The sequence below is a fragment of the Cygnus atratus genome, chromosome 6 (assembly GCF_013377495.2).
Source record: "Cygnus atratus isolate AKBS03 ecotype Queensland, Australia chromosome 6, CAtr_DNAZoo_HiC_assembly, whole genome shotgun sequence".
NCBI lineage: Eukaryota > Metazoa > Chordata > Aves > Anseriformes > Anatidae > Cygnus > Cygnus atratus.
The window spans coordinates 22538530-22566363 of NC_066367.1; the positions used below are offsets into that span (position 1 = coordinate 22538530).

Here is a 27834-nt window from a genome sequence, read left to right on the forward strand (position 1 = left end):
GGATCGGGCTCTTCTCCCATACACCAAGTGATGAGGGGAAATGACCTCAAGTTGCGCCAGGGAGGTTTTATGTCAGATATTAGGAGAAATTTCTTTACTGAAAAGGTTGTGCGGCATTGGAACAGGCTGCCCAGGGAAGTGGTTGAGTCACCATCCCTGGAGGTATTCAAGAAACATGTAGATGTAGAATTTAGTAGCATGGTTTAGTGGTGGACTTTAGTACTAGGCTAAAGGTTGGACTTGATGATCTTAGAGGTCTTTTCCAACCTGAATCTCTGGAACACGTCTAACTGAACATGTTCTGCAGTATCACTGGATACTTGAGAGAGCATCAAAATCAATGTGAAGTAATTACAGGCACCATTTTGCTTTGAATCAGACCTATAGGGCAAAGATTCCCAAAGTCTGGAATACCTATTGCTTGTACCAATGTATAAATAAATAAATAATAATCAGTGAAAAGATACCCCAAACCTCTAATTTTGCCTGGTTGGGGGCACTGGCAGAATTTAGATCACAAATTAAATGCCTTCATTTGAGTAGGATACAGTTCACAGCAACAAATTACTACTGGGTGGGGCACGAGAAGCAGGCAGCCAAACGTGTTCTGCTGGGCTGCACCCATAGTGCCTGCAGGAGCTCATCCAGTTCTGGTGTTTAGGTTTTAGGTTCAGCCTGAAAGACTAAGACCCAGAGACAGAATAAGATCAGATACATGGGTTTTGTAATGTGAAGTGTCATTTACAAGCTTAAGGAGATATAATCGGGTCTGAAGTGTGCAGAGGGACTAATCCTGCGAGTGAAGGCAGACCACTCCAATCACCTGGGGTCCCCACCTCTTCAGCGTCTAGTTCCTCCACACTAGTAGTGTGAGCCTGGAAAGGCACAGCTGCACAAATCATTGGCACCCCAGCGAGCAGCACTAGAAACCCCCGTCTGGAAAGCGAAAGTTCTGCCTTTAAACCCACGGTGCCCGTTCAAAGTTTCCTTCCAAGCCTTTGGGAGCGACACTTCCCCGTGCCCGTCCCTCCAGGGGCTGGACAGCCGCACTCGGCAGCCGCCCGCAAACGAAACCGAAAGGGCTCGAAAGGAGCCGGCTTACGGGGCGGCGACCTGCGGGCGGGCTGCCGGCGGACCCCGGCTGCGGCGCTCCCCGGCCGCCCCTGTAGTATCCCCCGACCCCGACCCCGGCCCCGGTCCCGGGCACCGCCAGCGCGACCATGTCGGCAGAGTGCCGAGACGAGTGCTTCCTCTACATGATCTCCTGCTTCAGGCCGCGGCTGAAGCAGTGCATCCGGGTGGTGCCGGTGCTGGACTGGCTGCCCTCGCTGAGCCGGGAGGAGAAGGAGAAGGTGCGGGTGGCGGCGGAACAGCGGGGCGAGGTGGAGGGGGCCGAGGAACTGCTGCGCGCTATGGAGCGCGGCCCCCGTGGCCAAGGTTGGTTCCCCGAGTTCTTGCAGGCGCTGGAGAGAGGTGGCTGTGACCTGGCTGCCCGCTACGTGAACCCCAGCCAGCTGCCCTCACCCACCGAGGAGGCTGACCACGACCTCTGTGTGCACTTGGTGCAGCTGCTCCACGCCACCCTGGTGGATAGGATGCAGACCAGGCAGGTGGCCGAGATGTGCCTGCAGATGGACATTTTCCAGGAGGAGGACCTGGAACGGGTAAGTGGCCCATCCTCTCAGGCTGGGCACCAGGCAGTCCCACAGACACTGGTCACCCCCAGGAGCTGTGGGGCACCACAGCAAGAAGTGGCCTTGTGTGAGTGCAGAAAGCCAAAGGGTGGTACCCAAACCTGGGGGAAAAGACAGGTGGTGCTCCAGGTAAACTGTTGAACACTTACAGGTTGGCTAGCACATGGGATGCCAGCTAACAACCAGGGGCAGACAGTAAATACCTTGAGCAGAGATTTAGAATAGATCAGTATGTAAGTGGAAGTAGTCTGGCCAACTTTACTGTGACTTACCATTTTGACAGATACCAGGCTCAGAAGATCAGTAAGTGTCTTTTGGCCCATGAACCATACCAGAAAGTTGTGCTGGCCTATAAAGTTCTAGAGAACATTTGAAGTAAAACAAGACCTCCCCTCACCTTTATTTTCTGCCTTAGGTTCACTAAGGAATATCACAGCCAACAGCAGACTATGAAGCTGAGCAGAAATACCAGTCTGACAAGAAAGAGCAAGTGAAGGGTAATGGCTTTGACGAAAACATTTGCCAGTGTTTTCTCCATTGGGCCAAGAATGGCTTGCCTGGACTAGTGTGAAACTTACTTGGAACCAAAAAAGAAAAAAAGTAGATATCCTGAAACAGTATTAGAAGAAGAAATATATATATATATATATTTGGCACAGGAATAAGACAAAAGATCACAAACTAATGGTGGAATTACGTCATACTTGCACCCTAAATTTTGCATCAACTGTTTAGGTACTTTAATGCTCACGTCAGTTAAATGAGAGTCATGTATGTAATTTCATCTGATTGGTGACTGTCGGGGAGCAGCAAGGGCTAGCTGCACCCCAAGAGCTGGGGAGCCAAGCATGGTAATCTATCATGGCATGGTATCTATCTTTTAGGAGGCTATTGTCTCCATTCCTTAATGGGTGCACATGTTCCGTGGTCATCTTTATGCTGCTTGTATTTCTGCTTAAGTCATTACCCTTCAGACCCTTGCCAGTTTCAGCTCTGACAGGGCCTAGGCTTTCTTAATGAATGACATCGCAGGATGGTCCTGCTATATTCCTCTTTGTTTAACTCTTCCCTCCTCCCACTGCCCACACACCTTCTTTTTGTATTCAGCCTCAGTCAGGGGGCTTTCACCCTGTTTGGCCAAACTTGAGCCGGCTGCTATGCCTACCCATTTTCTCGCATATCAGGATGGATGATTCTTGAGCCTTGAGGAAATTGCCCTTGAAGACTGAACGCCTGTCTCAAGCAGCAGTACTTTTGAAACAATGCTTTTCTTTCTTGTGAACACCTGCCCACTTTTGCTTATGACAGCCTTGGAACACTTTTCTATAGCTTCTTTGAGGGCAGTAGTCACTTTCAACAGGCTATTGTATCTTGTATTATTTTATTGCACTGTATTATTGTATCGTATTTTTAAGTGAGAATTGAGAACTTGAAGCCAGTGTTTAAGAAGGGAAATGTTCCATTCTAAATATGAGGTCATGCCATAGATGAAGTGTGAGCTCTGGTATGCTGTAGGGCATTACTTCTCCTTAAGCAAGGATGGTTAGTTCCTAAACCAATGTGAACACCAATTATTGTTCCATAATAAAAATGATTATATAATGGTTATTATTATAATCATTTCCAGTACCACCAGTCTCTCAAATCTCAGATCTCTTGTTTTATACATACTACCAGAAACTATATGATGTTGGACAAAAATGCAGTAAATCTCTGCTGGTGAGTAAAATTATTGTCAGGCCCACCATATATTTTTGTTTCTATGTTTTAGTGATGACAGGGAAATACTTTTGTACATATACTATTCCTGCTAACTTCCCTAAACTGTTTCAAAATTCTGTCTCAAGGTGGTTTTTTTTAATTTTATTTTATTTTCACCAGATTAATGCTGTTGCTGACACTCGTGGGAACAGAGATGGTGCAAGGGAGCTGTTGAGTAGAATAGTGCAGAAAAAGGATTGGTTCTCTCCTTTTTTGGTTGCTCTGCGTCAAACACAACATGAAGACCTTGCAGATGATTTAAGCGGAAATACAGGAGGTAATCATCTTATTTCACCATAATAATGTTGGTTGTTTTTTTTTTTAACATCTCTTTTTGAGTTGTTACTTTGGAAACAATGCAGGGTTCCAGCCATATTGATTTCACTGTTATACTGAGACAAATGCTTTCAGTTGTCTGAGGATTTCAGAATGAAGGTATTTAACAGCTAACCTGATAGATTCTTAAACACTAGAAATCTTTATTAAGCAATATCAAACTTACAACAGTATGACCAAAATTGTAATTAAATTGAATACTTACCTTTTGTAACCCATTGGTTTTCAATGTGATATTTGTATAATCATTCATAATAAATAGTCAGAAGATTATTTTGAACAAATAAAACAAGATTTTTCCAGATTTCTCCTTCACCACAAAGATTAATGTTTCTTTTATGGCATGGTTTACAAATACATTTGGTATTTTAAAGTAGACTTCAGTATATCTCCTTGGGGATAACACATTGATAGGTCTCAAGATATATTGCATAACATTTACTGTAAGTAATAGAGTAAACTAGTAAACATTATTTACAGAAATGAAAGTAAAAGAGGTATAGGTTTTTAGTTACCACTTTTTATTCCTGTACAGCAATTATGATATTGTAAAATTATCACCCTACATGCTAAAATACGGAAAAAAGAAGGAGACCCCAACCCCCAATTTTATATTGCAGTCAGCATAGGTTTTATAAGATATTTGAGAATAAAGTTTTTAACAGGTTTCGCATTTAACAGCTTCAGCCTTCTTGCTTGAGGAGCTCACCAGAACTATATCGCTGTGGTTTTAGTTTCTGCGTGTGGGACTATGCGTTAAAGATTGGGATGAGAGGCATGAAGGTGCCTCTTCCATTTGAGGACAGGAATCAACCTTTGCCATACACTGATAAGCGGCTACCATATTTGAGCATGCAGTTCAAAGGTGGATGAATGTTTCAGTTTGCAGGCTAGAGCCTGAAGATGGTTCTGGGTGAGTCAGATGGTGGGAATAGATCAGCAACTACTGTGGTCCTAAGTTTCATTTTCTGTTACACGTTTGTCAGGCTTAAATTCTTGTCTTCATTACTTTGCTACCAGGTAAAAAAGTAATAAATGCATAGTACATGCACTAATTACTAAAAGGAGGGCTACAAGATGGTGAAGGGTCTAAAGGGCAAGACATATGAGGAGCGGCTGAGGTCCCTTGGTTTGTTCAGCCCAGAGCAGAGCAGGCTGAGGGGAGGCCTCATGGTGGCCTGCAGCTCCCTCATGAGGGGAGCGGGAGTGGAGGGGCAGGCGCTGAGCTTTGCTCTCTGGGGACAGTGACAGGACCTGAGGGAATGACATGGAGCTGGGACGGGGTGGGTCAGGCTGGGTATTAGGGAAAGGTTCTTCACCCAGAGGGTTGTTGGACACTGGGACAGGCTCCCCAGGGCAGTGGTCACAGCACCAAGCCTGCCAGAGTTCAAGAAGCATTTGGACAACGCTCTCAGACACATGGTCTGATTTTTGGGTGGTCCTGTGTAGAGCTAAGAGTTGGACTCAATGATCCTTGTGAGTCCCTTCCAACTCAGAATATTCTGTGATTCTATGAAGTCAAAGAGAAATCATTTCTGTGTTTGGAATAAGACAAAGAAATGTAAGGCAGGAAGACATTTGGGGAAAGTTCTCTCAGGTTTTCTGTTTTATGGGAAGGTTTTGAAGTCTTGTTTTAAGGTACATCCATTTGTGACCTTACAAAACTTATGGAATTCAGAAGAGATTTATGACCAACAACTTCATTAATTAATATTTATGAAAACATCAAAATTCTAAACTACTGTTTGTCAAGACCGTATGTCATGCTGGTGTGCTGATGTGACAAGCACGATGAATAGAGACTAGTTCTTTGTTTTCTGTGCTACACAGTAAAAGAATATATGTTTTTTTATAGTGCCATGTTATTTCTTTTTTTTACTTTATAGGAAAAGAGAATAAAGAAAACGGGGTGAAGAACAGTACAAACAAAGAAACAGAAGCTGCAAGCCAACCAGGACATACTGTAGTGGAGGACTTGAAACAGCAAGAAAATCTGGATAGTGGTTCTGTCAGTGAAAATGGTGTATTGGAAACATCTGTTGAAAAGAATTCTGTAGTTTTGGGTACGTCCACTAATTGGTATTTTGTTCTGGTACCAGTTCAACTTTAGTATCTTCCTATCAGTTAACTGCAGTACCAACTTAGGGGACAGATCTTTAAATTTACTCAATTCACTTCAAAGGAGTTGCTCTCAAACAAGAATGTTGTCATATTTGAACTAATTAATCAGAAAGGTATGAAAAAGCTTCACCTAAAGTAACTACACCAAGCTAGTTCAGAAACCTATTTGCTAGCACAGTGCAGAACGGCTTAGAAGGACATTGCCAAGAAATTGTTGTGGCGTGTTGTTCATATGGATCCACTTTTTAAAATGTGCCTATGGAGTTGATCATGAGCAATAGCAACTACCAGCAGCAGTTCCCAGATATAGCCAGGAGCTGATGATTCAAACATATGCTGTATGATTAAGGAACCATTTGTATCTGTTACAAGTTCAGATGCAGCTCAAACAATAGTTACAATTGAGATAAATCCTGCCTGAAATGATTTTAGTGGGCTTACTCAGCCAAAGGAGTAAGACAACTAAGGTTGCTCTTTTTTTCATCAAACGTGAATATGTCAAGAAAAATTTGGCTCTGAAAACTGCGGCCTTTCAGTGTGTAACAGTAGTAGCTTATTTTTCATTTAACGTGATCTTAACAGCATATTACAATGATTTATAGCGATTAGTGGATTATTGACTGCAGCAGAAATATCAGCTTGGTTTTCCTGCATTAGAACATAATTTTGCCTTATAAAACAGACGTGCCAAATATTTAATGATGATTCAGAATGGATCCGACTGAGTTATCCTTACTCTTAGCTAGGGTCGTTTCAGGGCGAGTTAGGCTCTTAATTGTAGCCTTGCTCTGGATGGGTTTTCACTGCTGTTAGCCTGATCTTGCCTGACTATTTTTAGACCAGGCAGGTAAAAGTACAACTGGACCCCAGATTCTACTTCCATGTAGGCTAGGAACCCAGCTAATTTGCACTTTGATATGTCAGGTGTTGTTAGTTTTGCAGTACACTCCCACCATTCCTCCATATATTGAGGACAAATTTCAAGGAGGAAGAATCGTTTTTGAATCACTTGATATTCCTGCATTTTGCATTGGATCTAAAGTCTCCCCTGACCCTTTTATTGCAGTAGATAAAACAGAGTGAGTCAGGGAGAAGGTAAGAGAGCCTGTGGTGGTTTTACCTTGCTGGGCAGCTAAACTCTACTACAACCACTCTCACTCCTCCTCAGATGAAGAGGAGGAGAAGAAAGTATGTTGGAAAGAAGCTCCATCCCAGCCAGACCAAGTACAGAGCCATAGGGTCATAAAGGTAGAGTAGAAATAAACAATTTAGCCTGAGAGAAAACTAGAAAGAAAACTGCCTGTACAAAAACACAGATAAGAAACTGCATGCACAAAATACAACACAAAAGCACTAAGTTTGCAAGGTCAGAATTGGAGCACTTGAATTAAGGTTTCTCTTACCTGTATAGAAAACACTTTAAATAAATAGCAGCTGTGTTTTTCAAGATCTGTTTAATAAAATGAAGTAGATTGGAACGAATAATTATATTGTGGGAAAAATACAGATTGAAAAGAAGCCAATGTGCTTTGTTTCCATCCTTATCATTATGCGCAAAGCCATGATTTCAAGAGTGGTTTGCCCCCTGTTGGTTCCAGTTCACAATGAACGTTCCGTGAAAATCTGACTTACTTGTGGTTACTATAAGGTGATAACCACTTGATTGATTTTTTTAAGTGGAAGTTTCAGTAATGTCTTACAAAGTGTGCCCCTTAATGCTTCAAAGTGGAAAAACCGACAATTAATTTGAAAGTAGGACCAGTTTTACTAACTTGTTTATATTTTGGTACTTCATTGATATTTTCCACTGTTTGAAACTTTTTCTGTGACAACATAGCACATGACAGGAAAGAAGGACTTTTTAAAAAAATTAATATTGCACATTTCTATGTTCTTCATTGCATTCCATTGTCTTTGTACTTGTTAGTGCAAAGTGACATAAAGTGACAGTGACAGCTGTTAGAATATCAGCCCTTTTATCTTCATTGTTTTGGAAAGGCTTACTTTTTTTTTTCTTTTAAAATAATTCAAGAAGATTATTACAATCAAAAAAGGAGAATATTATGCTATTCAACTTTAATTTGGAAGATGGGTATTCTACATTTCATTTTACCACTGATGTTTTCTGTTACGAGATGATTTTGTAATGCATGCTGCAGATTGTAACTCATATAACTGAGTATAAAATACTTTGTGAATACATATTCTCTGTTACATATACATCTTCCAGTAGGTCATTTTTGAAGGGAGACCATAATTCAGTCTTTTCTTTCCTAATCACATGGATTACTAGAAAGTGAAGATGAGCAATAGCAATGTCATTTTCAAAAACTGAATTCCTACTAAAGCTACTAAATATTTTGTCAGAGGTCTTTGGACATGGTTTATAACTGGTGATGTTTTCTTCTATTTTCAGGGCAATACTGTCTTTTATGTGATATTAAATACATGCTATTATATAATAATAGTAGGGAGTATTTATTTAAATCAGGCTCCTGCTGTGGATATGTATTTTTTTTAAGTGCCTTTATTTTGATTACGTTGATTTCTGGGAAACTAGACTTTTAATTTATGTGCTTAAAGTGTGGTGGAGATTCATAGTTGAATTAGATTCTGAAGTTTGTTAGCAATAAAAGAAGAAAACTGAGGACAGCAAGACAGATGTTCGCCTCACCTTTCATGGTTATGTCAGGTAAACTGAAAAATAAGACAACCAGATACTGGACTCCTAAGGTGGCTAAGGTAGCTTCATTTCAGTCGTAGATTTTATGCTCGTTTCATGAAATAGCTGTTTAGTTTCACTTAGTCATTCACCTTTCAAGGAGACCAAAGCTTGCATAAAAGGGATGTCAAAGCTTTGCATTTTTACTGAATGCAGACTAGGTGAAACTTCTACCTCACTTACCAAGGTTTTGTAATGTATTTTAGGAGTAATGATCTAAGACTTTCCATTTAGTTCTAATCTCTTACAGCATCTGTTTTGCTGTACCAATTATTTGTTGGGGACAATAAGTAAAATAGATATGGAAAAACTGAAAAAAATTTGATAGAACGCAAGTTCTATGAGCTAATTAAGTGTAGGTCACTGTTGTTATTCTCACTGTTTTCTTATGGACACTATGAGCTCAGTTGCAGAGTGCTGCAGGCAAGCTGACAAACAGTGCAGGATGAGTCTGTTTGCAGAAGATTTTGTCTGGAAGAACTCTGTGTATCTCTTCAAATGTTAAAATTACCGAGTTTTGGAAAATCTATATAAATTACACTTGTGACTGAAAAATAAATAAATAAATAAATAAATATCAGTGCAATATATTGATTGCCCAGCAGAGGGGGATCTTAACATTGGAATATCTACAGGATACTTGCCAGCTTTCTGTACCAGTGTCCAAGTTTTCTATTGGGTGTAACAGAATTGTCGGTCTCTGCTTTTACTTGCAATCAGTTTGGAAGATTTACTGTGTGTCCAGTTGTCCAACATGTTTTTCTTTCTTTTTTTCTCTTCATTCCCTTCTGAAAAGGAACATAGGACTAGAGGTGATCATTCATGTGGTCCTGTGTGGACCCTTACTTCCAAGCAAACAGAAAATAGATGCCTGACTACACTAAATTATGAACCCCATTGCCTTACCTCTGCTGTATTTTGAATTTTTATCTCTCACTCCATCTTTTCTTCCATAGGAAAGGAAATTATTCTTCAGCCATCCCTGCCAGACATTTGTCTAGCCCATTTTGACAACTAAGGGAGAGAGTAAATGATACACTGGCTATTTATATTTGTATAGCAAGAGTACTATACTACATTTGTTTCTGTTTTTCACTTAGAATCAGATGCCGCTACAGAAGATAGAAGTGTCAGTAACATGAATGAAAACCTGGGACAGAGCAGTACAACCAGTGATTCAGGTATGTTTCCCTTCTCTTATTTAGTAACTGCAAAATAAACTCTGGAGGGTAAGCCCTCTATGACTAGGCTAAATCAAAAATCAATGGCAAACATTTACTGTGAACTCCAGCAACAGTATTTACGTACCAAACTTCCTCTTATTTTGTTGGTAAACAGATGCCATTTTTATGGGTCTGGACTTAACTCCAAGCCCCAAAGGAGCTGATTTACTGGGATCCTCTGAATAGGTCTCGAAACATTGCCATCATACAAATGGTCAGTGATGCAGAATACAATCACACAGACTGGAATGAACTTCTGGAAGTCATCCAGTGAAGTTATCTGTACAGATACTCATAACACTGCCACATGTATGTGCTTCTTTTGCTCTAACGATGAAGCTAAATTGTGTCTGGCTCCTGTACTGGGGAGGTAAGAGGAATTGAATTGGACAGGTTTTAGAGGCATCAAAAGTTGAGGAGAAACATTTCCTGGGTACTTGCAGAACCATAATGAGGATCTACTTTGGACCGGAATAATTTAATAGCACTGTTTGTAAAAGTAACCTAATCAATGGAGATTAATATCTGAAGACCTTTGCAAATCTCACATGTAAGAATACTTGCAAGTTCTAAATGAAGTATAGCATTAAACTAAATATTAGATTGTGTTTAGATAACACTTTTCAGACAGATGTGAACTTGCTATGTATAAACTCTGAAATCAATTAAACACCGCTGTTGTAAAAGACATCCCAATTTTATTTATTTATTTTTTAACCTCAGGCAGAACGAATTTGCATCTATCTTCTGTGGTGAACAGTTAATGTTTGCCCTACACTGAATTCAAGAATCAGTTGACTTCTAGAAACTAGCCTGTGTATAGTTTGTTCTGTGCCTATATCTTGTGCAAGGACAAAGTAAAATCTGGGTTACCTTACAAGCCAGCTCTGCCTAAAGAAACTAGTATTAGGTCAGTAAAGTCAATGCAGTTGTTATATGTCATAAGCCTACAAACTGTTTACTGAAAATGCTTTAAAATAGTTTCAACCTCTTTTAATACTAAAAATCATGTATTTTACAAGTACACAGAAGATTCAGGATATCTCAAATCTAAATTGCTACCCCTCAAATCTAAATTGCTACCCTACAGATAGGATTTTATTCTATGAAGAATATACTTTTATTTTATTCTCTGAGGAATATACTTTGCACTTCTGCATCAGCTGAGGTGACTCATCAGTCACACTGGATTTTTTCCTCACTGTGTCACATGAAATGTCAGGGCACAGAAACTTCTCCATTTTGTAAGCAGACACACTATATCCGTTGGCCAGGCTGATACAGGCTACTGGTGTGTGGTAGCACATATATAAATATATGGCCTGAGCCTTTAAGATTCCTGAAAAATCTCACATTTAGTTGAGCATTGGCTATGTCCAGTAGTCCAGCAGAAAAAAATAAATCACTACAGTTATGTGAAGAATGCAGAACAGATTTTTTTTACTTGTTATTTATTACATGTTCTATTTACACTTGAGCTTTAAAAACAGTTGAAAAGTTTTTAAAAATATTCATGCTTAAACTCAGAGCAAATATGAGAAAAATAGTGGAGATACAGATGGACTTGGTGATATTTTTGGACTTTATAATTTGAATTTTTGCAGTAAGGCTGTTGTATGAGATGTCTGGGTAGATCTTAATGCACTGATAGAAGTTTGATTTTAAAACAAAGAATCCTGTGGATTTAGTTGCCCTTTTCAATGCAAGGATCACTTTACATTTAAGAAAAATGTTGGAATTAGGATAATAGAAGAACAATTATCATGTTTCTTTTAGCACAGAGCAGCAGTTTATGAGCCTTGTATGAAGGCAGACAACCTCCCTGTGCATGTTTTACTGTGCATGATGAAAATTCTTTAATGGAATCATATCCTTTGAAAAGATTCCTGTATTAACCTTTATCTTACCAGGAGCCGAGGAAGCTAGGAGAGAGCTAAGTTAAATATTTTTTAGGCATGGATGGTTAGTTGAGGATGTTAAGATACTGAAATTTAACTAAACAGATGGGTGATAAAGTGCTAGTTTCAATATGATTGAACTATTGGATTTAGTCAACCAGAAAGCAAACAGTGTTCTTCCTCAAAAGAGAGTAGTAGAAGTCAGATAAGTAACAGCAAGTACTCTCTGGTGTAAATTTCACTGTGTTCCAGATAGTACTGCACTCACGCTAAAAGGCAAAACAAGCAAAAAACACTTAGGAATGGTATTTGGGTGTTTCCATCAGCAGTATTTTATCAAGCTTCATTACTTTTTGTTAGTTTAATTTTATTTAATGGAATAAGGTCTACTAGAAAAAATACACTTATTTTGCGTATGATGTATCAGTGATAATAAAAGCCCCATGATTCTTCATTTAATATCATCAGGAAATAAAACTAGAGGGTTTTTTTCCTCATTTTTAGTCTCGTAGGATTTCTGCCTCTTATTTACCGACAACAGTACAAGTTCAGGATAATTAATAGTTCAGGATAAATAAGCATATCTATAGAAAAAAAAAAGCGCAGAACTCCACTAAAGTAAATACTTCTTACATTCATATAGATAATTTCTGACTTCCTAAATATGTATAAACTCAGAGAGCTGATATGCTTTTCTCACTGCCTGAAATTGTGACATCCCTTTTAACTTTTGAATGTTGTTTGTTTTATCTGTGAGGAATAGATATGAACTCTTTGCCATTGCATTTTATATGATAGATGGAAGGTTTTGGCCTTTAGGTGGCAAATGCACATGGGCTTTTAGTGAACAGCTCAGATTGCATTGTGTACGAGTCAGTCTGGAGGCAGTGCAATCTGCATTGAATAGGTGGTAACATTCTGCAGCTAGCTTTGTCTTGTACGGTCAATTGAATTTTCTTATCTATTTGATCTTTATACTTTATAACTCCCTTCATCTATTTTTAAGTAGTCCCTATCTCTTTTTCTTTTTCTATCTCAATCTTTTTCTTTTTTTTCTTCCTCTGGGAAGTATTTAAAAAGGTAGCTCACATGCAAGCAAATAAATCTCAGTACCGATGAAAGAGAGCATCACATAAGATTGGCTAGATTACGCATACAACAGTTCTGAACACAACTTTTGTTGTTTTCAGTGCTACTGAATTGTATCATTTGAATTCATACATAATAATAATCATATTAACATGGATGAATGAAGACATATTGTGGCTTATTCCACCTACCCTGTTAGGCAACTGGATATAAGCACAGGTCCACAGAACAGCATTTCCTATGCTAATGCGCCATGTTTCTCTTTATTCAGAAGATGTATCTCATAATAAATTTATGTTTACCATTTGTCACTTGTTCGATATTCTGATAAATGATTCCTTTTTGATATTTATATTTCTTTGCACCCTTAGATGAAGATGAAATGGAGAGCAGAGCTTCACCTGAACCAGATCTGATCCTGAGAGATTACCAGATGGAAGTTGCAAAGCCAGCACTGAATGGGGAGAATATTATAATATGTCTCCCTACAGGCAGTGGTAAAACCAGAGTGGCTGTTTACATTACCAAAGATCACTTGGATAAGAAAAAAAGAGCATCAGAGCCTGGAAAAGTTATAGTACTCGTTAATAAGGTATGTTGGTACATTTAGAAAAAAATAGTATTTTGCAAACCTCATGCACTGTTAGTAAAGAACTTGTAAAATGAATGTAAATACATTTCTCAGCTTCTCCAGATGTACCTATGTTTAAAGGCACACAGCTCTAGACTGTCATCTCCATTATATTGCTGAAAACATGAGTGATTTTAATTTAATGCAGCACATGTGAGAATTTGCATGTAGCCAAATAACTACATTATTGGAAAAAGTGTTATTTCTTGTTAGGATTAATAAAAATGAAATAACATTTAAAAAATATATTTTTCACATTCTGTGTTTGGATCTGGTAATGAAGGCCACCTAAGGAGTCTCAAACTAGTTAGGTAATGTTCCGTCAGATTTTCTGATAAGAACTGCAATTTTTACAGTTAAATTCAGAGCATATAATCTAAGCTAAAGTTTTTCTATTGTAATATTAAAGTGTGTAAATACATTTAAGAATTGTATTGGAAGATTAAAAGATATCCATATGAGAATAAAATTGTTAGTATGCTATGAGCTTAGTCAAAGAGCCAGAGCATTCATTGTTTGTTCTTTCTAAGACGCAGTTAAGCCAATGTTCTTGGGGCAAAAAGTTTTTCTTAGGAACAGTTGCAAGAGAGGGATTGCTTTGTGGATTTTGTGTTTGCTTTTCCTTTTTTTTTTAAGTCCTATTGTGTAGTGAATAAGGGTTTGTTTACTTTTTAAAAAAAAGTATGTTTTGCACAGAGTGTATATTCACCTAACAACATCTCTGGCAAATAGGTATGTATTTATAATCCTATGTATGTTCCAGTGTAAATTATTTGGAAACTTTTTTTCAGGTACCATTAGTGGAACAGCATTTACGAAAAGAGTTTAATCCATTCCTGAAACGTTGGTATCAGGTTATTGGTTTAAGTGGTGATTCTCAGCTGAAAATCTCATTTCCTGAAGTTGTCAGAAGATATGATGTAATCATCAGTACAGCACAGATTCTTGAGAATTCACTGTTAAATGCAACTGAAGAAGATGAAGAAGGTGTCCACTTATCAGGCAAGATTTTCATTCTGAAATTTTTACAGAAGGTCAAAAGTTCTGGAAAACTGCAGATTAAAAATGTGCTAAACTCAGGAGTTAATGTAGTTCATTTGACTGTTTTTATAAATGCAAGCTGTACTCTGAGAGTCAAAACCACATGTTAATGTGCTTGCAATTTTTTGAAGCCAAGTTAGACTTTTGCAGTTCACTTGTTGTGCATCCCATTTTATGTAGCTCAAGCACGACCTTGTGCGAATACAGCTATACTGATTTCAGCTTCCAAGCTCAGTAGAACATTGAATTATATCACATAGAAGCCATGAATAGAAGTAGAAAAAATATTAAAAACTCAAATGCAGTAAGTAGTTTAAGAAATACAATGAAGCATGGGATAGAAGCCAATCTGTTATAAAAGTTGTATTCTTTAAAATTTTACCATTTTTCTAACATATGGAGTTAGGATTGCTTCTAACTACATACAGATAGGCAGCCATAATGGTCTTCTACAACAGATAAAGGAAGTTGAAGAGCACAAAAAGTAGAAGATGAGATGAGTGAAATTGTTTGCCCAGAAGTCTAAAGTGGGAGATACTATTGGGAGATCAGAAAGGAAATTGTATTATCTGCCAGGGATGGAACAAAACATGACTTCAGCTCCAGGATTTGGGCTGCAGTGATCCTCCTCTGTGAAAGTTGACTTCTCCCTCTAACTGCATGCAGTCAACTCTATTCTAGATGGGACAGGATGTAGCTGAGGGGAGAGCTACAATGTTCAAAATAAGGGAATTAAGGTAAAAGAAGAATTTGTCTGAGTGTTACAGAGACAACAGGGAAACATGGTGTCTGTCAGTGCCTAGTGCTAATTGGAGTAGTTGCTTGATCCAAACCAACTCCTACAAAGCCACTTGAGTATCCCAGTATTATAACCCCTCCTTCAGAATATCTTTTCGTTATCTTAGGTAGAGTACTAGAGATTTTGTTGTATTTATGTCCTTTACACCTCACCTAAGTCAGTAAACCTTCCCAAATCTGAATCATTTGGGAATGCCATATAGAGGTGCCTAAACACTTCTGCTGGAACTCCTGACCTAATTAGAATTGGGCTGGGTCCCAAGCTTGTGTCATGAGGTTTCACACCTTGCAAAGTTTCATTCATAGGGAGTTATAACATATGATCTATATATATATAATGTAGAAATATTAGAAATAAATAGAAAATTAGGTTTGAAACCACACAACTCCAGTCCAAAGTAGCTTCCTAGACCACTTGTGTGAAAACAGTCACATTTCCCCAGTGACGTGGAGCAATAGTTTGCTTTTTTAGTGGTACTCTTTGGTTTAGCATCTGAATAAAATTTCCCTTGTTCACTTTCCATCTTTCTTCAGCTTCTTCAAAGACCTGAAAATATATTACATATTTTCTCCAGCAGAAGGGCCCATTCAGACTATTCTAACTCTCTGTTAGTTTCCCACTTTTGCTGCTGGTTGACACAAAAATCATTTGTAGTGATGCAGCAATGTGAGCTCACTTATGTGTAAACAAGGCCATTAAAATTGCCTGATTAAACATTAAATTAAAAAAAGAGTTTAACCCAAATTATTTCAGTGATCTGCTTTACAGTCACTGCCACAGTTTTGTAGGGAATTCAACATAGAGAGTTACTGGCTAGTTAGGGGAAGGGTGGGAGCTCCATAAACCAGTTTTGCTGCTAGAGAAACAGAGTTCATGAGTCTTTGAAATAAGAACCTTAAAATATATTTCAGTATCTGCATATGTAAACAGGTAGATGACATGTTCTCTGTGTTTGTGCAAGATTTAAAACAAAGAAAAAAAATTTTCTTTATCGTATAGTGCTCTACCTGTTGCATATAAATAGGATCTAACTAAAAAGCACAAAATCATAGTCTGAATCTTCATCAGTTTCCTCAGCTACAAAAGCGAAATGATCAGTAGTGCCCTCTCCATCTGTTTGTTTTTTCCGATGACACATCCATAGAGTAATGTAAGTCTTTTATTTGGGCAGGAATAGGGGGAAAATCTCTGTGTTGCTATAAAATTGAAGCATATTTTGATCAGCACAGGACTTTCTAGAATGTCTGAAAGGCTTCTAATATGTAACGTATGTTCACATAGACAAATGATACGTAGTTTGTCAGTGCATTTACGGATATGTTTATAAAAGATAGCATAGTGTAGAACTATAGTATGTTCCTACCAGTGGTTATTATCTGCTATGCTGGTTATTAAAAATACGTGTGTGAAATTCTTTATACCATCAGATTGTTTTTGCAAAAACAGAAAAGCTTTCTACATGATATGAAAAGTAAAACTACGTGACATGTCAGGAGTACAGCAAAAATTCCAAAGTTCATTAAATATATACAGCTCCCATCCACCCTTTCCTCCAGTTCTGTAAATTTTCTAATGCATTAGGACTCAAACTAACTGAATCTTTTCAGCACTGTGCTTACCTGTACGAAGATTTATTCACACAATTCTACCTTTGAAAGAAAATTAATCATAATTAATCATAATTATTCTTTTTTTTTTTTTTTAAGATTTTTCACTCATCATTATTGATGAGTGTCATCACACTCAAAAGGAAGGCGTCTACAACAACATAATGCGACGCTACGTAAAAGAGAAGATGAAGAACAGAAAACTGGCGAAAGAAAACAAACCATTGATTCCACAGCCTCAGATTCTGGGACTTACAGCCTCACCTGGAGTAGGAGGTGCAAATTCCAACCCAAAAGCTGAAGAACATATTCTAAAAGTAAATAGCCCTTATATTTGCAAATCACCAAAGGAATAGTGTCTTGTTAAAGTAAATCGTTGTAGTGTTAGGCTTCAATTATATCATCTGATTTTTTTTTTTCTTTTGTATATGGAAATTCAGCTCAGAGCCATTCAGTAAATTGTCCCACTACAAATTAATGGACATTAACATTGGTGTACAAATAAAGGTCGCTTACATAAATAGGGAAGTAAAAGATTGCCTCACTTGAAAACAAAAGAACCTCAAGATCAAAGACAAGAAATCCAGAAAATAGTGATTTTTTTTAATTAATACAAATCTTCTCTTTACATTGCTGGATTAGAATTTACTGTGTATTTTAAGTCCTAGAGAGATCACAGTATTTTATGTCTGTATTTCTAGAGCAACTAAGCTGGGCTTCTATGTGGATCCAGGAAAGTGAAAAATGAAGTTGAATATTTAAACAATGTACCTGTTAGATACAAGTAGCAAGCAAATGTGTTTACAGCAGTTAGTTACTGATTGAGAAGGGAGTAGTACGTGTGGTGGCATATATGCCTGACTGGAGATAATTGGTTAAATTCTGTATTTAAAACGTCTGTGACTGTAAAGAAACTATTTTACTTAAAATTCAATGGATTTACATTAGTGATACAAAAGGAGAATTTAACACAGGACTGCAGTGAAACCTTCTATTTAGTAAGATTCGCACAAGAATAGCGGACACTTCTTGAGCAGGGAGGTTGGACTAGGTGATCTCCAGAGGTCCCGTCCAACCTCAACCATTCTGTGATTTTGTGACAAACAGAATGTGAAATGAATATGTGAGGCCTACAAGAAGTTGTTATGCTCTATTGAAGTAGATACAATTATGAGGTATTTTGAGACAAAAACTTCCTAGCAGTGGAAAAAGCAGAGAATTCCTTTTCATTATCTGTGAAATCTTAATGATAAGATGGTGGTTCTTCTATGTGAAGAAATGTAATCCAAATACACAAGCTCAAATAGATAACTGCTGTTGCAGACATCATAAAGGTTGCTCGCCAGACTTCTTTTTTTTTTTTTTTCATCTGCTCATAAAAAATTTAAAGTTTCCCCTTATTACTTCATACTCACTGACGGAAATGTGCATATTATCTTCTCAGGAGAGATCAAAAGCAGAAAAGTCCATTTCAGTTGTGCAGTTAGTATTGAAATTTTCTCCTGTTGGAGAAAATTCCAAGAAAGATCATTTCAAACTATTTTCTACTCTTGCGACAACCTTTTACTTTCAGAATTACTCAGTAACATATATTTTCTTCTATTTAATTTCACCATTCTTTTTATTTATTTGTTTTGTGCTCCAAAATTGTCTCTTCCAAAATATTGATGGTATATTTTCCTTTTCAAAGTACCTATTTTGCACCCCAATCTGCCAGCCTCATTTCATGTGCAAGAGTCACTTCTGGCCTAAAAAGTAACTTGCATAGCTTCTCTCAAACACTTTTCAAAGAATTGGTCCTTCATACTTACACTGTCTGCATGCCATTTTTGTGGGAAGAAAATACACAAAATTATGTAAAAAAAAATATCTGAAGGAGAAAGTATGTTGCATTAATTCAGTTTTTATGTCAAATAAGTCATTAAACATTAAAATAAATAACCCCTGATTTTCTTACAGATCTGTGCCAATCTTGATGCACGTAGAATCATGACTGTTGAAGAACATGCCTCCCAACTGAAAAATCAGGTGAAGGAACCATTTAAGAAGACTGTGATTGCAGATGACCAAAGAAGGGTATGTTTTGTCAAACAAATCGGTATTAAAGTTTAATTTCCATTTGAAAGAATGTTGTATGGTATCAAGAACTTTTGGTTAATGCTGTTTTGCTATAGGTTTACTGTGATCCATAGTGCTAATCTGAATCTGCTGCCTTCCTCTGGATGGAAAAGTGTCAGTAAAGTTAAATGAAACTAAATTTTTACATATCTGCATTTACTGCATTTATATTTTTCAGATATCTCGTTAAAAGACCTTCTGAACCATGTTTCTATTGGGGTGACATAATATATACTAAAAAAATGTTATAATTACAGTTTCATTTTTATAATGTTCTGAGCTATTGATTTTCATAACTGTTAATACTCTTAGCAACCTTACTCGGCTTTGAATTTGAAGTTCTAGGTTTTAAGAAGTTACTCAGTGTAGTATTAGCCAGAAGAGTTCAGTCCAATGTTTTTTGCTAGAAGATGCTTACTTACTTTAGTAATCCATTTCTTTCTAGGATCCATTCAGAGAAAGAATTATTGAGATCATGACAGATATTCAAAACTATTGCAAGCTCTATCCAAAATCTGAGTTTGGATCTCAGCCATATGAACAGTGGGTGATTAGAGAAGAGAAAAAAGGTAACTGCATAGGGAAAATATCTTGACTTTGAATTTGTCTGTTTCTTGTTTTGTTTTGTTTCATACACAGACATGTTCTTGTATGTTTTGTTGACTTTTAGCTGCAAAAGAAGAAAAACGCAAGGAACGTGTCTGTGCAGAACACTTGAAGAAATATAATGATGCTCTGCAAATTAATGACACTATCCGAATGGTTGATGCATACAATCACCTAAATAACTTTTATAAGGAGGAAAAAAGCAAGAAAACAGTAGGAAGTGATGATGATGATGAACCAGCAGTATCAAAACAGGATGAAACAGATGAATTTCTAATAGATTTATTTCATGGTAAGCTTGAAATACATGCTGATTTTTAATATTTAAAATCCATAGAACCTAATAGTATAATTTACATGGGCTCATTAATTATTACTTTGTAGAGATTGCTGTGTTGTTTATTATGACAGTGGCTGGGTGTCTCAGTTCATAAAGTACAGAGTGCGTTAAACAATGTCACAGTGTGATCATGTCCCAACATGCAGTAGATGTTCTTTGGTTTTGGCCTAAGGACACTTCCTTTTTTCTGATACTAAGTAAAAATTGTTCTCTGCTGTTCTCCAATGAAGTGACCCTGAGGACATTCTGACAGACAGACAGAATGTATATTCCATTAGATACTCCTGAGGGACCAAAAGTTGAGCAAATGGAACACCAAAGTAATGTGCAATGTCCCTTTTTTAACCAGACCTCTCTACCAGCATTTGACTACATACTAAGAGATGGGAGTGATGATCCTGAGTAAGTTCCAGGTAAAGAGCAGCTACTGGGAGAATTAAACAGTGGGTTAAATTGCAGACACCAAAAGTAGTTGCCTTTTTTTCTGGTTATTCGCCTTGGAACTAGGATTAATGCAGTACTTCACACAATAATATTTTCTGCCTCTTTTTTCCCCTTGCTGCCTTCACAATGAGAAAGAGTTAGACAGGTTGGCTCCTGGGTGGTGCAAAACAAAACGGGATTCATACTGTAGTAAAATCTAACTTCATGAACTACAAATTTAGAATGCCACCATTAAGAAATTTGGGAAATGTTAAAAAAAAACTTTTAGACAAATAGATTAGATTAGGTAATGTCATTGTGTTTTTTACTGACCATCCATACTTGTCTTTGTGCCCACTACCTTAGAATTTCAGCGTTGAGCTGCTGCTGAGAACAAAAAAGTTAAACTAATTAAAAATTAAACTCAGTTTTCTAGAGTGCTTTCATTTCCACATGTAAATAAAGTTCAGAGAAACTGATAACGAAAAGGAAATTATACTCCAATCTGTTCCAGTTTTACCACTGATAGTGCCAGGAGTAGTAGAAGGAAATCTATCGAATTTGTTTCCAACTTTTAAGACTGGAGTTTTTCTTTGGGAGGTAAAGTTACTGCAGCTCTTAGTGTAGGTCTAAATACATGAGAAAACTGTAAGTGTTTGTCACATATATCTACTTTGTAGATATATGTAGCTTTATATAAGTATGTAGCTTTATATGTGTGATTACATTCTAAAATATGAATAAGACTGTAGTCAGAAAGCCACTGCAAATGAGGTGTACTAGTTCTGGATAAACTGACTACCACTGCACTGGACAAGGTGGATTATTCACACGATAACCTGCACAGGAAGATGATATTAAAGTGATTGTAATATCTTAACAGACAAGCTTCCCCCATCCCTTTCTTAAAGTGTTAGTGTTGTCTTTCTGTGATCGTCTGTCCATGACATAATTTTTTAAATATTCAAAATTTAAATAAAAAAAAAAAAAAGTGTGAGAAATCCTTCCTGGTCAGTGGTGCCTGTGTAAGAGAGTCATTCATTGAACCTTTCAACCTCTATATAGAAAGCTGCTCTTTGCTTTTTTTTGTTTGTTTGTTTTTCTGTTTTTTTTTTTTCCTAGAGCTTTTGTTTCACATAGTACTGTTTTTTAACTTACATCTGCTATTTTTAAAGCAAAAAAGAAACATCTAAAAGAGTTGGCTAGAAACCCAGAATATGAAAATGAGAAGCTGATAAAGTTGCGAAACACTTTAATGGAGGAGTTCACAAAGACTAAAGAACCTAGAGGAATTATTTTCACAAAGACTCGGCAAAGTGCTTTTGCTCTATTCCAGTGGATTATGGATAACCCAAAATTTGAAGAAGTGGGGATTAAGGCTCATTATCTTATTGGAGCTGGACACAACAGTGAAACTAAACCCATGACTCAGGTACAGAACTATGCAATATGGTGTTAAAATCTTGTACTTATTTTGAGAAAACAGTTTGTTTTAGTACTAGAACAAAAGACTGAAGTTTGGAGCCCAGAGTTCTGCTTTCAAATCTGCCAGCATCTTACAATCATAAACTGTAGCTTAGGTGAATAACGGTATTTTAATTTTATTTCCACAAGATGCAACTTTTATTGGTGGTTGTATTCTATGACAGCAAGAGTAACAGGAAACAGTTTCCTAGAGGAGTATATAGTCAAAAAGGGACACAAGTTGTAGTGGGATATAGGAAGAAAAAAAGTGAACAAAATGGCAGTAGGAAAGTATGATAGTTAAATAAGGTCATACGTATTAAGACAACATTGATTCAAATTATAGTTTACTGGACAAATTGAAAGATAAACTGAATTACAGTGCTAAGGATGACTGTCTTTTCCTGATATCATCATTTAATCAATTTATTCCAGTTTATATGCATGCTTCACACTGACACAGTCATTGAAAGAGAATTTGCCAAAACACACAATGAAAATTCCATGGTTGATAACTCAACAATCCATCTCATATCAATGTGTTCACCTCATACACAACATCTCTCTGACAATTTATTTATACATTCAAATTTAATATTTTCAAAATAAAGTGCTTCAGTATACTGAATACTCTGTTTTGCTTTTTACATCCCGTAAAGTTGCCACTTCAGCATTTAAACAATAGTGGTGTTACTTATTGCTGGGCAGAGTCTATTTACTGCAGTTCCTTTCAGTTTCAAAAAAATATATAGGAATTGTTCTCTACAAAGTAAGCTTGTTTTCTGAAAAAAAAAAATGTTCTTTAATCACTGTACCACATTGCACAAACAAAGCAATAGCCTCTATATTTTGAAACTGAATACAGTATATAGGAAGCTTCTGTCCCTCTGCTAAACCTTGTTTGAAATGTCCAGCTAATTCAAAATTCCGTGTTTTGGATGCTTTATTGTTTATGTACATCATCTCTGTGTTTTTTGGTGCTCTGCAGATGAACAAAATACATTTTTTTGAGGAAATTTAAGTACTTGGGAACTTGACTTGGAAGTACTGAAGGCTATACTTAAAGATGAAAATACTGAAGTAGTAGATATCCAGAATGTCTGCGTAACTACTTAAATAACTTTATAGAGCAAAGAATTGTATTATCAAAACTCCTAGTGTCTATGAAATGGAATTATCGGCTAAAAAGGTCCAAGTTCAGTTACATTTAAAAGATTGGTGTCTGCTCCCGTCTCCCTCACAAATGTGTGAACGCATAGTGTATTCAGAAGGAACTCCTTGTTTGTGATCTTGAAAGGTGTTAAATGCAGTGGTTGAAATGACTGAAGTTTGGCATTCCACTCTGGAATGATTGGGTTATAATTCCTTGATTCTCTTCATTACAAGAAACGTCTGTCAGAAACTAATACTAAAAGTTAATATACCGATACTTTTAAATTTACAGAATGAGCAAAGGGAAGTCATTGATAAATTCCGAGGTGGAAGTGTAAATTTACTTATTGCTACTACTGTAGCTGAAGAAGGCCTGGACATCAAAGAGTGTAACATTGTTATTCGCTATGGCCTTGTCACCAATGAAATTGCTATGTTGCAGGTAAGAGTTTACTGCATACCTAACTTATTTATTAAAGTGCTTTCTGTTTAGAGTATGCAAACAGTGAATCATATTCCTGGGCCTTGGTAATACTTTTTGAATATTTGCAGACTAAAAGAGAAAATGTTATTGCAACAAAGTTCATTTCCAGGTACCAGCCTCCTGCTATATGAATTGCATGTTATATAAAATTTGCATCCATGTGGTGCAGTGTGAAATCCATTTAAAGTTCTACACAACCAGAAAGCTGTCTTATGCCTGGTATAGAAAAGGTATTCTCGTATGATCAGAGGCATGGTTGAAATTGACTTTCTGTCCTTGTGTAATGGGCGGAAGATGGACTTTTATCTTACTTCCAACCTCCCCACACATTTTTCCAGCCTATGATCAACCAGCAATATATTTATCACTTTACAAACACTAGACAATGCACACATTCCCTAAAGGAAAAAGACAAAAAAGTATACAACTCTCCAGTTTCTATAATAAAAGCAATATGTAAATATAAAGACATTTGTACTCTTGACAGCTAAAAAAAATATAACTGCATATCATAATACCAGTTTGTCCATGTTATCAGTTAATTTGTAAGCACATTTGAAATTTTTAAATGCATGCTTATTTTTTGGTGACAAAATAAAGTTTCTGCTTCACAAAATGTTGTGCTAATCACAAATCTCCTGAATATTATCTCACAGGTATCTTTAATGTTAATGCAGAAAGAGAATGTTGTTAATACTGATTCTTTATCTGCCTAAGTGAAAAAAATTGCTCTGTGGGGTCCCTCTGCAGTAAGACTTGTACATGTCTTCCGTTACAAAAATAGGAACAAGTGTTGCTTGGTGTTATAGGGAACTTTACGCTGCTTATGTTATATTCTTTGCAAATTGTAGGCCCGTGGTCGAGCTCGAGCTGATGAGAGCACCTATGCACTTGTGGCTTCGAGTGGCTCGGGAGCTGTTGAACGTGAAGATGTAAATATTTTCCGTGAGAAAATGATGTATAAGGCCATTCAGCGTGTCCAGAGGATGCCGCAGGAAGAATATTTAAATAAGGTATCTACTGCAGTTCTACACTTTCCATTTGAAGAAGGCTGATGCATACTGTAAGGAGTACTTTCTACTTGAAATCTACTTAAGGGAGGAAAATACAAAATAATATTATCTAATATGGCCTTGCATCCTTCTGCCAATATTTGTTTTATAATCTATGTTTCTGGGCCTTTGGAGAAGTCTGGTTTTCTGTAGGTAGGCGGAGAAACACACAAGTTGGGAAAATTGACTAAAATTTTATTAGTGAACTTAGTAAAATAAAGAGAAAGGTAATTGCTTTTTCGCAGTATCTTTTTTTCCTTTAGAAGTCACACCTTATTAGGCAGAAAGGTTATTTTTTTATGAAAGTATAATTTTAAGCTTTCAGAATAAGTTTTATTTGTAAGGCTCTGGAATTTATGGAAATAAATGTTGAGATTTATTAGTCTGCTACAGTCATTCCACTAGAATATTACAGTGCTCTAATTGTTATGTTTCTAGATTGAGAGCTTCCAGTTGCAAAGTATAATGGAAAAACAAATGAAGGCAAAAAGAGATCAGCGTAAGACATATAAGAAAAACCCTTCACTAATAACATTCCTATGCAAGAATTGCCATAAGCTGATATGTTCAGGAGAAGATATACAAGTTATTGAAAACATGCATCATGTCAGTGTGAAAAAAGATTTCCAGTAAGTGTTTATGAACTACTTTGTCCTTTTCAAGCAGAAACAAATTTTCTTTTCAGCAGGGCTTGTAACCTTATAGGCCCAGTGAGTAAAAAAAATAAATAAAAAAGAAATATTTTTCCAATATTTTCAAGTCATAAATTCTCTTGAGTTTACAGTTAATGAATTTGAAGGAAATGTTGGTTCTTCCCGTATTTCAAGGTGACTAGGGTGTGAAACTTCAGAAAAAGATATAATTCCTGTGGTAATATTAACTAGGTCACTTGTTATATAACATGGTGTGTATTCCACAGCGAAACAACAACCCAAGCTGAATACCAGTTACCCAGTGCAGAGTCTCACATTTACACTGTTACACTAGTAACAGACCCTGGATAAAAGTATGAGCCATGACCAGTGACTCATAAACAACTTATTAACCACTACCTGTGCATTGACAACTCTACCTGCGGAGAATGTCCATACTGGTCACACGCTTCCTTTATTTCTCCCAGTGTTCTTGCTCTTTCTTATCTTCATTGCAAGAGATACCATGCCATCTAGTTTGTTAAACATTTACCTCTGTTAAACTGTGTTTAACTTTTTAGTGCTGAAAGAGGTGACTTTCTTTTCCCACTCATAATAGAAATTAAGAGGCCAAGAAAATGTTTTAATTCAACTTCAATTTACTACAGTAACTTTGTAATTGGTATTGTACATTGCAAATCAGTCATGCTTTGTTATGCATGTACATGCAAATCAGTCTGCTGCAGTTATGTGGCAGACACCATCCTACCAAGTTACTGCCCTCCAAAGTTCTCCTTTCATTGAGACACATCACTGGTATAATTTGTAAAGTTAATGAAGAAGTTTTGAAGAGTTAATGAGAAATTAATACTCATATGTTGAAAAAATGAAAATTTAGCTGCAGACCTAAACATTAGACTGCTTCTACTGTGAAATTGTCTCATCAACATAATGCTATCAGTCAAAGTACAGTTATCATTGAAACTATAAGGTAATAATTATTATAACCTCTCAGCACAGGCTGATATAATGATAGTAACCCACAAAATCAAGCACTCCCTAAATTAAATGATATAAGAATGTGTATATATTCTGCATCTCTGGAGAGTCAGAATGAAATGATGCTGTGAAGGGGTAAAGTTGGACTATAGGGAGTAAAAAGAAAACCTCTAACTTTCAGATATCATCTTTGACAGCTCAATGGCACTTCAGAAAAACAAAAACAAAAACCAAAAAAAACCTATCCCATACTGTAACTCTGTAACTGAAAGCCTGCTGCTGCTAATGAGGGAGGATGCACCTCCTAAAATGTTACAAAAGAAAACATGGAGTATAGTGACATGTCAACATTACTTAGGAGCATGAAATAGGACCTTGCATTTTCTCTGGCTCCTGAATGTGCACAACAGAGAGGTTACTGCCTTCTAGGTTTCATATCTGATTTCAGCAATGGTAGTCACTGTGCATTTAAGGCTATTTGTAGCCAATAACCAATGTATTCTGACTCACACTTTCTGTTTTTCAGACATCTTTACCATACAAGAGAAAATAAGACACTGCAAGATAAACATGCTGATTACCAGACAAATGTGGAAATTATATGTAAAGATTGCGGACAAGTGAGGAAAGACTTCTTTTCATACTTCTATGTTGCTGGTGTCTGTCTTTACTTTCGTCTAATGATATTGTCTGTTTTTCTGAAACGTGATTTCCTTATACTTGCAGGCTTGGGGAAATATGATGGTTCACCGAGGTCTTGACCTGCCTTGTCTAAAGATTAGAAATTTTGTGGTTGTTTTTGAAGACAAGAAAACAACAAAGGAAATTTTTAAGAAATGGGTAGAACTGCCCATCAGGTTCCCCAGTTTTGACTATGCAGCTCATTGTCCTTCAAGTGATGAAGACTGAGGACTCAGAATGAAAATAAATGTGTTTTTCGTCTCTTCTCTGACTGCTGATTATAGAGAGTGTTATAGAGAGTGCTGCATCCTAAACACAGTGAAAGCTCCAGAGCATGAAGACACTGCCTTGAAGAGGAGAAGACCCATGGGAGGAGAAGGACAAAGTCACGTGGCAGCTGTATGCACTCAGATTTGCAGTGGCACTCCAAGACAAATAAGACCAAATACATTGCAGTGATGTGTATCCATGGAACAAATTCCCCTCTCAGTATAGTCCAATGTGGGGTGGCAACACTGTCAAAAGTGTGTTTGGTGACCTGTCTTTAAGCACAGAACATAAGACAGTCATCCTGACACTTGCTGTGGTGACTGTTTTCTGTTTTGCTTTCTGCTACAACCCTTATGAAGATAAAGTGTCTTAAAAAAGAAACCACGTAAAGAGAACAGATTACATGAGTGTAATTTTTGAGTTACTGTAGCTTCTGTGTTTTCATGACAGAGTCCTTTCTCTCTTACCTTTAGCTGTAAGCTCAGGCATTTTTACAGACTAAGTTTCCATTAAAAGAAATTTCAAAAAAATCAAGCCCTTAAGTTGACTTTAAATTGATTATCTTAATGTCCAAGAAGGACAATGACAATTGACTTTCTGTGTGTTAGCTTCATAGGATTGTTAAACTGGCTATAGCCATTGAGGTACGTATGTTTTTTTCAATAAATGAGTGTAATAAATAACTTTTACC

At 37.0% G+C, this 27834-nt stretch overlaps 1 protein-coding gene across 1 annotated transcript; it reads left to right on the top strand.

Annotated features, from left to right (window-relative positions):
- Positions 1 to 27834, top strand: IFIH1 (interferon induced with helicase C domain 1). Its single transcript, XM_035571182.2, has 16 exons — positions 1 to 1664; positions 3576 to 3732; positions 5678 to 5854; positions 9735 to 9815; positions 13216 to 13436; positions 14267 to 14477; positions 17022 to 17239; positions 18882 to 18998; positions 19486 to 19609; positions 19711 to 19938; positions 21585 to 21841; positions 23318 to 23467; positions 24361 to 24522; positions 25000 to 25190; positions 26719 to 26812; positions 26919 to 27834. Exons 1-16 carry the CDS (start codon positions 1221 to 1223, stop codon positions 27099 to 27101), a joined length of 3015 nt encoding a protein of 1004 aa, XP_035427075.1. The 5' UTR covers positions 1 to 1220; the 3' UTR covers positions 27102 to 27834.